The sequence below is a fragment of the Triplophysa dalaica genome, chromosome 10 (assembly GCF_015846415.1).
Source record: "Triplophysa dalaica isolate WHDGS20190420 chromosome 10, ASM1584641v1, whole genome shotgun sequence".
Classification (NCBI taxonomy): domain Eukaryota; kingdom Metazoa; phylum Chordata; class Actinopteri; order Cypriniformes; family Nemacheilidae; genus Triplophysa; species Triplophysa dalaica.
The window spans coordinates 18,492,394-18,504,606 of NC_079551.1; the positions used below are offsets into that span (position 1 = coordinate 18,492,394).

A 12,213-nucleotide genomic window follows, 5' to 3' on the forward strand; every position below is an offset into this window, starting at 1 on the left:
AGGTACTTGGAAGTGTTGCAGTGCTTACGAATTGAAGTGTGCACGTGTGAAATTGTGGAGTGAGTCATTTATGCACACGTGGGAGAAAGTTTGACATACCCTAACGCTCCAAATCCTTCCTGGGAACTTCCAGCCTTTAAGAGGAGGGTGCTTTGGAAATGCATTGTGTGTGTAGTTGTGTGCAGGTGCCCATCCGCCCATAGTCAGCCGGCTGTTCTGAGGCACTCATTGAGAGATCTTCGCCGTCCGCGCATCCGAGTCCCTTCGCTGTCCCGAGGAAGTAGTAAGGTGTCCTGAGGAAACAGTAAGCTGTCCTGAGGAAGCAGTAAGCCTATTGCTGTCCACACGGATCTGAGTAACGTACCGAAGATACCCTGCTGGGGGAGTATCCTGAGCCCCATCGCTGTCCTGAAGAAGCAGTAAGCCAACTGCCCACACAGTTCTGAGTTACTTACGGAAGAATCCTTGATGTCAGAGTGGCCTGCACCCCTTGGTAGCCCTGAACAGGGAATAGAGCTTCGGTTCTCCACGCTGACACTATTTTAAGTATGTTTTAAGACTAAATAAAGTCCATTAAATTATCTTGTCTCGTGTCCTTCTTCGTGCTACTCCCTTGGTGTAGCTCCTCAGAGTGGTGGTTGGTACGGGTGGTGTTACGATTTGGGTTCAGCCCCCACCCTGGCCCGTGACATTAACCGTAATCCTGTAATGATGGTACTGGGGTTCCATTTGCAACAATTGATGAACGCGTTTGACCAATCACAACAGACTACACTATCTGACCAATCAAATGACACAATGTTAGCGGGTAGGCGGGGCCAAGGCGGAGGAATCGCGGAACGAATCATTTGAGAGTCAGTCAAGAAGTAAGGTACGAATAACTGGCTATTATTACGAGATTATAGTGTTTTTACACATTCACTGTAAAAAATTTAAAGTTGACATAACTTAAAATTGTAAGGCAACTTGCTGCACAGCTTTTTTGAGTTTACTCAACTTTTAAACAAAGTAGTTCACTTAACTTAATTCACTAAGTAAAGTAACATGTTTACCAATTTAAAATCTTTTGTTCAGCTGATTGAGTTTTTATAGTTAAAAAAACTTACAAAATTATACAATTTCAACTTTTAATGTTATTTTCACTTGACTTAATAAAGTATGTTCAGCTGACTAAAAATGTTGATTACAAGGTAAAAAAATTAAGATACTACAGGCTTGATATTTTGGACCAGGTTTTATTTTAAACCAGCAGCAACACGTTGGTGTGGAAATGGAAAAAACAAACAATGTTTACCACTAGCCATACTCCTTATCGTTAAAAAAAGAAATAAAAAAAGAGTAGGCAGAAGAATAAAACATTTTTTTTAAAAGAGTACTTTTACATTCAAAGTGTTAACATTCAACTGTTCATAAATACTTTAAATGTTTTATCTTTTAAATGGTTTACATTTTAAATTGTAAACACTGAATATGTTACAACTGAGCAGCTTTATACCATAAGTGCAAGTTAACGTTTGTTCTGTAAGTGCTGAAACAGTGGCACCAAGGTTTATCACAACCTCAAGTTAACAGTTTAAACAAAAATGAGTCAAACAAAATGCAAGCAAATATAAAAAAACGATCTACTTGCATCTTAAATGTAAGATACAAACATCTCACAAATGCATCTCACAGTAATAGCTTAGTTTTGAGGGACTGTACCCTAGCAGAGCAATGAGTGCCCATCTCCATAAACACTTTCTCAATAACCTCAAAAGTGTATTTCAGTTGCTTTGGGTACTCAAAGTCCAAGGCAAACAGAAGGCCAAACAGGTATGCAAGTGCAGACTGCAAGTCTGGAGCATCTCTCAGTACAATCACCTCCTCCAACACAACAGCAAATTTTGTGACACTGGGCAGTGTGCTGGGGGGGGCATCATCTTCAATTACAATAAGGATTCCCACCTTCATCCCTCTGGTCTGTCTGTCCTCTGGAGTCTTGTCCTTATAATAAAAAGAATGAATCAATATCACTTGACACCAACAAACAACAACAACAAAAATGAACTTTAAAGTATCCTATACCAATGTGCTCTTAGGTATGCATCCCATTTGCAGAATCAGCAAGATGTTTATCATTTTATATAGTAAATACACAAATTACAATTGGCTCTTTTTTGATTTAGTACTACCCTGAATAAGCTATATCACAAAAAAGCAATTATAACAACTAAGATGGTATATTTTCAGTCATTATTCAGTTTGATTGCAAAATCTACCACAAAATATAAGTGATTGGTGACTGAGGCTGTCATGTTAACTGTAACAAATTTCATACCCAATCATTGACCAAATTCATGTTGTATTTGCAAAAATATACTTTGAATCAAAAATGATCCAATGAATCATCAAAACAATCTGTTTTCTGTTAAAACAAAAATTCACATTCCTATTAATCACTCATGGTCATGTGGCAAGATGTTGTATATCTGTTGAAGTAATGAAACATACTCACCAGGCATGTTTTAAAAAGTACAGAGGAATCTTCTCGTAGAAACATGGGGAGACCTTCCAGGACGGTTTGCTTTCTGTGAGTCACAATATTTGTGGTCTAAAAAAATGGGTACAAAACAACAACAAACAAAAAAAATATTGTAATGCACTGTTATTAATTTAAACTTTTTATGAGTTTGCATGTATGTTTGAAGTCATAAAGCCTCTGCTAATGAGCCAATGAATAAAATTAGATGGGTTAAATAGGAAATCAGTATTGTATGCAGTATTCTAAGTTCAGAACCAAATTAAGTCTAATCAGCAAGTGAACACTTGACATACATTGTCATATTCCTTCAAAAATATCTTCCGAAAATGTTCTTTATAGAAAATAAAATAGCAAATGGCTCTGATTAATCTGTTTTTTTAAATTATCTATCCATTGGTAACTTTGACATTAACAAGTTACCTGCTGATCAAGCTTGTTGAGAAGATCTTCCATTTCTGTTCCAAATGCCCCCTTTCTTGCTCTGTATAGCTTGAGGAGTTGCGGAGTGTGCTGGTGTATTGATGCTCTGAATGTCTCGAGGAGGTCCACACTAGTGATGCGTTTGAACTCATTACATAACTGGTTATAGAAATAAAACAGGTCTTGGTTGTAACATTGTTTAACTGGCTTCAAATGTGTTACAACAGACATTTACAAGCAAGACAACAATAACATGTATTAAAGATCATCTACAGCCAATTAATTCCACTTCAACCTTCTTTATTTTACCTCATTTGTAAGAAACAGGGCAGGCCATCGTTCCAGCACTTCAGATACCATTGGCACTACTTCCACAATCTCCTTTCGTCGGAGGGAGAAAGTCAAGCTCATTTTCTGATTGATGAGCACTTCATTCTTGGTTTTCTTCTTAATTTCCTCAACCAAGATGAGCCTTTCCTCCTCCAGAGAATCATCAGACTGGCCTTTAGGATGATCAGGCAAATAATTAACCTCTCCTCGTTTGGCCTTTTTCACAGTACTTGTCCTGTCACCTCCTCCTCTTTTCCTGTTGATACTGACTTCGTTGCAACCAGCTGAACGTAGTTTGGATCTGTAATTGCCAAGTTTGTACTTTATGCTCATTTTCCAGCCTTCAAATCCTTTGCCATTACCTGGCTCTGTAAGGCAGGGATGCTTCAGTACGAGTGAAGAAGCAACATCTTCAATTTCCTCAGGGTGTGGATATGCTTTCAAAGCAAATATTGTCTCTGCAAGTTTTTCTAAAATGTGTGACTTCATTTCTCTTGGTACACTTAAAGCTTTGTTTGTTTGATCATAAACGTCATTTCCTTTGTGAAGCCTAAGCTCGACATCGTACGAGAAAGTAGGAATTGGAAAGGGTGACGGCCACTGTGATGTACTTCTCATATTGCCCTGAATGATGGCTGATGGGGTCTCGGTAGAAGCAGATGATGACACACTGGCAGTACCAAGTGAGGAAACAGATTGTGTATCAGACTGATCAAGAACAGATGAATCTTTGTCCCACACAATTTTTAACACAGCCTTTTCAGCAGGCAGTTCAGAAATGTCTGATAAATTGCACAGTTCATTTCCAAAATCGGGGTCCTCGTATTGGAGCAAAAACTCTCCCTGAAGCTGTAACTTCGATTTCAACTCTGCTTGCAAATCATCCACAGAGGCCGGCAGTTGTGGAAGTTGGATCTTCCTAATGTTTTGGGGTGAGATGTAAACCCGAAGCCACATTTCTGTGGAGACAAGAAATCCTAAATATGTTTTTTCTGTGTGAAAGGCATAACTACAACTTTACACGCTAAGCTTGTGTAAACTATGACAATACAAGTGCGGTGAGGCCTAGGGCCGTGAGAGACCTCCGCGAGGCCGGTGGCGTGATTACTGAAGAGGGACACCTGCGTGATGCACCGATCTCGTATCTCTCAAGGAGGAGCGAAAGCATAAAATGAGGAGCTACGATCGTGAACTCTTGTCCTTCACTGTCGTTGCTCCTCATTTTATGCTTCCGCTCCTCCTTGAGAGATACGAGATCTGTAGTAATCACGCCACCGGCCTCGCGGAGTTCTCTCATGGCCCTAGGCCTCGTCCTGGTTGCCGCAACAAGATTCACAACATGCATGTTTTTTTAACTTTTTTTTTAAAATAGACTAGGAAATGAAAAAATACAATAAAAAGCACTTACCTTTTAATGGAGGAGGAAGACTTTTAGAGACACCAGCAGCTTTCCTCCTACTTTATATGCTTGCAGTGGATTGGGATCATTCAAAGACTCAGGCTCCAGAAGATCTATTGATGCGTAACTGCTTTCAGTAAGTTCAAAGGATCTGTAATGTTCCAAATACCAGGATGAAAGTTTTTTAGAGATAAATGATACATTGTTTTCATCAATCATAATATTAACAATCCTAAAGAATTCTGGCAAACCACTGCACTGGCCAGCAGAAATGATCATGTCCCTAACATATCGGACACCTTGCAGACGTACATCAGAGCATAAAGAAACAGTTTTCTTGTGAGGATATTTTTTCGTGACTGCTACCCTCAGTGTTGTATCCAAAGAACTGGTCTCAACCACTTTAATGTTCTCAACATATAACTGTGGCTTGAAGAGAGAATGTCCTTCTAAATAATATGCAGACATTTGCTGATGCTTTGTTGCCAGAGTGAGAAGCAAATTCTTGAAATTGTGTGTATCGTGCACCACTTTTTTGAAAAAACTGTGCTTGGCTTCAAATCTGATGGTCCATAATTCCACTAATGGCCCAAAGCAGCGGATCAGGTGTGGGTAATGATCGACAAAGTGGTGTTTTGGTCGTATTTTCAAATATGGATAGGTCTCTGTGAGTAACTTTCGATGATCTGCTATTTTAGCCTCCAAATAGCATAATGTCTCTTCTGAAAACTTTGTAGAAACAACCAATTCCACAATCTGTTTAAGGTCCATTAAAATCTCCCATGCCGGGTCATTTTCAGGGATACTGCTTCCGATAATGAGAGGTAGCAATCGTAAGAGTGCCCAATTTTCGTGCCCATTGCCACCAATTGTTCCCTTGGCAAAACTAGATTTGGGAATTTTCTGTGGTTTATTTACACGGTCTGCATATTTGTAAGGGAATGCTTTGATACGACTATTCAGTTCATCTAGCGATATAAATCGTTTTGAAATCAAGTCCTTTAGACACAGAGATAGTTCAACAGGAACAATTCCTTCAAAAAAGTCATGTAAAACATCTGCAGGAAATCCTGTAATTGGATGGAAGTAGGATAAGTGCTTACTGAGAACACACTCCTTTTTCACACCATTCAAACTTTGGGGCTGGTCACCTCTTTGAAGTTCCTTCACCAGAGAGTTGTGTTGTTCTGGAGTTCTTAACAAAAAATCTCCAGGCTCAGTGTTGGCAATTTGTTTTTGAGATATTAAGCAGAATCTGCAAAATTTCTCCACAATGAAGCTTTCTTGGAAGCCTGCAAGGCCATGGGCACCAAGATTGTCTGCACAAACGCAAAACACAGTACCCTTTATGTACTGCTGTAGAGCTGGAGCAAATATCCCCACCTGTTCTAGGGACTTTAAATCCTTTAATAATGGGTCGAAGAACTTTTCATAACCAAACAACCGCACATCATCACTCTTTCCCAGAACTGCCAGATTAATTAAATTTAGAGTGGAGCGACTTTTTGATGGCAAATTCAGAACGACCCAATATACAGCCGTAATTTTATGTATCTTCCTTGAGGTGCCGAGAGGGTTGCAGACTTCAAAGTCATCAATGTATAACCCCAAAGAAATACTAATCTCCTCTTCACCTAACAGTTTGTTCTCTTTGTAGTATCTTCCATCTTGAAAAGACTTGTAATGGCCAGGCAAAGACTCCTGATTAAATACAACCTTGTCCAAAAATTCTTTATGGCCAAGTAAACATTCTAGCTGCTTTGTAATAGAAACATAAACATAAGAATTTTTTTTTGATTTGTCATACAAATATTCAGTAGGTTCGATCACTGCAAATTGCTCTTTAAAATATAAATTTCTTCTGTAATCTGTAGATAATTTGCCTCGCGCAGATGTAGTTACAAGAAGAGGATTTGTTTGAAAAATTGCATCTGTAATGTCTTGGGCAACCTGATAATCTGATATGTTATGATTAGCAAGTATTTCTCTTACTTTATCAACAGCAATGAACTTAGAAAAATACAAGATGTCATGGAACTGCTCTACTATTTTTTGTATTGCACTTTTAGAAATATGCAATACAGTTTGCATAGAAAGAAAAAGATGTGCAAGTTTATGCTCAAGCGTCTCAGCATTAAAACTTTCTGTGTCCGGTTCTATAGATTTTTCTTGGTCATGTGATGAAGGTCCTTCTTCAAGATCACTGTTCACCTCTGGCTCTGTGTCATCTAAGTCTTTTTCTGATTCCTTACGTACTAATCTGAAATCTTTGATGGTGTGATTTTTATGTTTTCTTGTTCTATGACTGCTAAATGTTGAGAGATTGTTTGTTTGGAATCCACATTTCTGAAAGGGGCACAGAAGACTTTCTTTATTCCTTAGATGTTTTCCAAGATGACAGAATAATTGAGTTTCAGTGCAGATCTCGTTGAAATCACACAAATCACAAAAAAATGTGGAATTTTCTAGTCTTTTTCTGCTCGTGTTGTGTATTTTGGAAAGATGTGATTTAAGTGAACTTGGGTTTTTGAAGGTGCAGACACAATTGTCATAAAAACAGGGCCAATTTATTCCTCCTCCATGTCGTAGTCTAATGTGTTTCAGAAGTACATCTTGAGCAGAGTGGGAAAATTTGCAAATTTTGCATTGCATGTGCTGATGAGTGCCGAAATCTGAAATGCAAACACAAGGCCACTGCTAGAGCAGAACTGTATGCATGTAACCTCAAAACCTACATTAAATCCCAAAGTATACATCCCGTTTGTGTTCTGCGACGGTCTGTGTGATGTATTTTTTTTTAAAAGACCGTTTGCGGACTAGCTAGATTTTTCTGTCCATGCAAATGCATATACGAACGTTTGGCTGTTGCGACAATAGTTTACAGCATAAATGATATGGAGTGAATTTAGACTCTTAAGCTATGGTTCGTCTCTGCATGATTGTGTGATGAATATGGTCTATGGCTTCTGTGAAGACATCCAACAGAAATGTCATCGGAGCATGTAAGCGCAATATTTTATGCGGTTTACTCGCCTGTTGAGTGATAGAAACCCCATCTCCACGCCGCTTTTACATTTTAAATCCCTAAGTGAAGAGATATGACGAAACATGCGGGGGGGGAGTGACGTAAGCATGCAATCTCGTGCCAAAAGTGTCCCAGTCCGTCTAAATATAAAATCTTATAATTTAAAATCGTGAATCAGGGTAAGACTTAACAAATTTTCTAAGGATTGATGGTATTAAATTAGTTTAAAAAAAAGTTACATATTGTACCTTTAAATCCATGCACACAAATCCATGAACTTGATTTAACTTGCTAATTTATTTAGCATTTCAACTTTTGTCTGTGAAATTCGAAATTAAATAAATGTGCAGAGTTTTGTTCAAATAGAGACATGTTTGTATTACTGTATCACAATTTGTGGTAATAATAATAATTCATTACATTTATATAGCGCTTTTCTATGTACTCAAAGCGCTTTACATGGAAGGGGGAATCTCGTCTGGTATACTTTGAATTCGATCAAGACACAAGTTTAAATGCATATTTGTGGATAGCTAAATACATTTGCAAATCAGTTCAAATTCATTGATTTTTGCACATGTATTTGTTTATAATATTAAATCTAAATCAAATCCATAAAATGATACTTACTTTAAATGAGACGATTGCAGTCTTGTCGACACCGTCGAGTAGTCTGCAAAACACGTGAGAGCCTAGCCAGGCTTCGAAGGGCCTCGTTTATTGCCTCTGATCTCAGTCTGAAACGTAAAAATTCTAATATTAGGCCACTGTAGCGTCTGTGAATTTAAATTTAAGATAAAGAGTCGACTTTAAAATATTTCTTATATTTGTGTACTGCAAAAATTGCCAAATTAAATAGTAAATGTGTCAGTGCAATAACGTCAAAGTTACTTTGAAATAAACAAACTTGTTCTTAACTTAACTTACCACGATTGCCTCAGGTTCTATTCTAAAATTTTTACATGCTATTTGCTGAAGTTGGGAGACTAGTTAAAAGTTAAGCATCCTCGCGGCAAAAAAAAATTATACAGTGCATAACTAGCCGTAACCACGGCTCTGCGATCAAGCAGATACATGCTACTTTTACACAATACTTCAATGCATATAGCCTACTTATTACTTACATAAAACGATGGCTTTGAGTAGAAACACGTTGGCTGTGAGTAGATCCATTAGTCTCGCACGAAGATGCTAAAATGTCTCCGTCCAGCAGTCTGACTGTGTCCGTTGGCGCGCGCTTCATTGCACATGCGCCAACCTCGTGATCGTTACAATGCGCATGCTCCAACCTCCAACCCAACTTCAATGGTTGTTAACTTGCATTAATTAATCGAATTTACAAGTAATAATATGTTAGTCCAACGGTTGTTGAACCAACTTCTTTTCACTGGTTAAGCCAACTTTTTTGCATTTATTTGTCCAGTTAACTAAAAGATAATCATTAGTCTAACTTTTTGTGAGTTGGATTTTTTACAGTGTTGTATCTACATAAACTTGTTGTTGGACACTCCATAAACCAAAGTAGGGCCTAAAAAACCATATGCTACCTACTCTTTAAAACTTTAAAGAGTTATATACATTTCTGTCAACGCTTTAACACATTACAATGGGTATTTTAATTTTCAGGAACCGAGTACTGATCGTCCAAAATCTTACTTGCATACTCAGAGACAAAAAAGCAACGCCCAATTCGTCATATTCCTGCCGTTAACATTTCAAGTTTTAAATTAACGGATCACAAATAACACGTTAAATTCCTAAAGAGGGAATTACTTTTTGAATTTGCAAGGAGCGCTGGTCTCCATGCTGTCGCTGCGAGTTTGTTGCATCGATTCTAAAGATTCGGATTACAGTGCACAAATAAAATTGATAACTTCTGTATTAGTTTAGGTTTTGGTATTTCTTACTTTTTAATTTTGTTGTTGTCAGCCACAGCATATGCTGGATAGTATTCGATGTTATTCATTTAAAGTTTGTAGTCTTTTTGTACAGTTGTGTATTCTTCCAAATAAGTTTGCGGCAGAAATCACAGAAAAAAACGAAAAGTTATCATTATATTAAGTAACGTTAAGTAAACTGCCTAACATAAGAAGTGCTTAAATAGCTATACTTGATTGAGAGATATTCAAATTAGCAGACGTTACTCACCGTAGAAGATGACAAATTCAAATGCCGCCAAATTCAGTCTGGATCTGCGGATGCTGGGATAGGTGGATGTCCCTCCCATCTGCTCTCGCTATTGGGGCGCATAACACCAAGGACTTTTGTGATTGGTTTAAAACGCCAAGTATACAGTGGTCCAGAAATATAGGATTATGAGATATAAGGATTTACTTTATTAAATCTGGAGAAACCTCCACCCCGTCAGATTTGTTTATAACTTATTTTTATCATTCTTTTATGGAAGATTTCGCCTGTTACCATAGACGTGAAGTCATTTGGGAACGAAACTGAACAACAGAGGACAGTTTGTGAACATTCTGTTGTTCTCTTTGTTGCTATATGACCATAGAATAACGAATACGAAAAGTCCTCTTAAAGTCATATCAGAAATGTTATTATATAACATGAGAGAACCATGTGAGAACGTTCTGTTATGGTCCCAAATGTCATCTGTGTAACGTTCTAATGTGACCATAGAATAACCAATATAGAACGTCCTCTTAAAGACATATCGGGAACGTTATTATATGACTGAAAGAGAACAATGTGAGAACGTTCTGATATGGTCCCAAATGTCATCTTTGTAACATTCTAACGTGACCATAGAATAACCAATATAGAATGTCCTCTTAAAGCCATATCGGGAACGTTATTATATGACTGAAAGAGGACCATGTGGGAACGTTCTGTTATGGTCCAAAATGCAATCTTTGTAACGTTCTAATGTGACCATAGATAAACCAATATAGAACGTCCTCTTAAAGCCATATCGGGAAAGTTATTATATGACTGAAAGAGGACCATGTGAGAAACGTTCTGTTGTGGTCACAAATGTCCTCTTTGTAACATTCTAATGTGACCATATAATAACCAATATAGAACGTCCTCTTAAAGCCATATCGGGAACGTTATCTCCTGATTGGATCAGTCACGTATGTAGGATGTGACATCCTTACAGTTTAAAAGAGACCACGAGAAAAGTCTCTGGGATTTTAGTTTTGTTCAGAGTTTGGTTTTCTTCAGGGTTCTTCAGTTTTTCGGTTCGCAGGGTTTTATTCTTCCTCTACTCTCTCTCTTCTTGCGTTTTGCATCTCTAAAGGAGACTTCACCTTTGACCCATAAGTTTGTGCAAGGATGCGGCCTTGTCTTTCCAGATACAGATCCTCTGCAAAAAACTGGTTCTCTCTGATCACTTCCAGCCAAGATCAACTGGAGCCTCAACAAACTGCATCAGGACACTTTCTTCCTTTTGATTGGCAAGACGTGCAAGTGTCTTATTAATGGATGCATAGAGCATCATTAATCCTTTTAACAAAGGTGATTTACAATTAAGAAACTGATGTTTTGTTCAGGCTATTGTTCAAAGACTGCCATAAATCCATGCTCTATTCTTCTCTCTGCTTCAACCTTCTTACAATGCTTGACTGTATGAGTGTGTATGTAAGATAAGTATGCATCTAGTCTAGGTAATAAAGTCCTGTTTTATTTCACACCTGACATTGTTTGTAGTTCATGCTCATAATCCGGAGTCCCTAAACATGCAGATTCTTGCTACCTGCTCGTAATGCTAAGTGAAATCCCCAAATCATGAATTTGATCCAGATAAGTATAATTGATAATCCCAATTTGGACTGATATTTGCATCCCTTTAAAAGGGTGGTGGAGAGTACATTACTTATAATTGTTATCAAAGCTTGTGATAATTATTACATATTTAAAGAAGAATAGTGTTTAAATAATAATGTTCCTTATTGAATCCTCTGCATCATTATTAGCTATAAATGGTATACTTTTATTTGTATATACAGTGAAAACAAAACCTTGTGCTTTTGTAATATAAACAAAATTAATAACAGGGTGCTTTTAATACCAGCACTACTAATATTGTATTATTTATATTATATTAATACAGTCAGCAGGGTACTGCTTGCGATGTGGGCTGCACTGTCCCTAGATACGCCACTGGTGGTGGAGCAGAGGTGTAACAGGGGGCGGGATGGAGGGCCAGGCCCATGAAGTGGAACAGGGTCTGGTCTGTGGAACAGGCAGGCATGGGAGTTGCAGGCAGGGAGTTCAGGAACGGCCATTTTGGATCAGGCAGGAAGCTTTGTGGGTTCGGAAACAGCCCTGGTGCGAACAAACACTGCACAGCCCAGACACACAGCAGGCCAGCAGCCACCACCAGCAGAGCAGTCTCCAAGGGCAGAACCTCAGGAAAGGACACTTCTGGGACCACCAGACTTGGGACTTTGGGCAGACCAGCCAACCGCACATACAACTGTGAAGTGTCTGCCAAACTAGAGACTAGAGATTTGAACCTGGAAGATCATGTGAGCGAACTCTGGATTGGTGGCC

General features: G+C 38.3%; 1 protein-coding gene across 2 annotated transcripts; it reads right to left on the minus strand.

The window, feature by feature from the left end:
* Window positions 1–1,234: 1,234 nt before the first annotated feature.
* On the minus strand, window positions 1,235–8,932 carry LOC130430321 (uncharacterized). 2 transcript variants are annotated; one of them, XM_056759379.1, is made up of 7 exons: window positions 8,820–8,932; window positions 8,326–8,432; window positions 4,680–4,821; window positions 3,251–4,230; window positions 2,942–3,100; window positions 2,495–2,590; window positions 1,235–1,983 (listed from the first exon to the last, which is right to left on the minus strand). In XM_056759379.1, the coding sequence occupies exons 4-7, from the start codon at window positions 4,226–4,228 to the stop codon at window positions 1,669–1,671; spliced, it is 1,548 nt and encodes a 515-aa protein (XP_056615357.1). In that variant the 5' UTR covers window positions 4,229–4,230; window positions 4,680–4,821; window positions 8,326–8,432; window positions 8,820–8,932; the 3' UTR covers window positions 1,235–1,668. The 2 variants fall into 2 exon arrangements, 1 of the variants encoding a protein (XP_056615357.1); XR_008907766.1 differs by lacking the exons at window positions 8,326–8,432; window positions 8,820–8,932 and having other exon boundaries at window positions 4,680–7,123.
* Window positions 8,933–12,213: the final 3,281 nt, after the last annotated feature.

Coding starts and splice junctions, on each gene's coding strand:
- LOC130430321 (XM_056759379.1), bottom strand. CDS start 4,228: ATGTGGCTTCGGGTTTACATCTCACCCCAAAACATTAGGAAGATCCAA. Junction 3,101..3,250: donor CCCTGTTTCTTACAAATGAG/GTAAAATAAAGA, acceptor TTCTATAACCAG/TTATGTAATGAGTTCAAACG. Junction 2,591..2,941: donor TCAACAAGCTTGATCAGCAG/GTAACTTGTTAA, acceptor CCATTTTTTTAG/ACCACAAATATTGTGACTCA.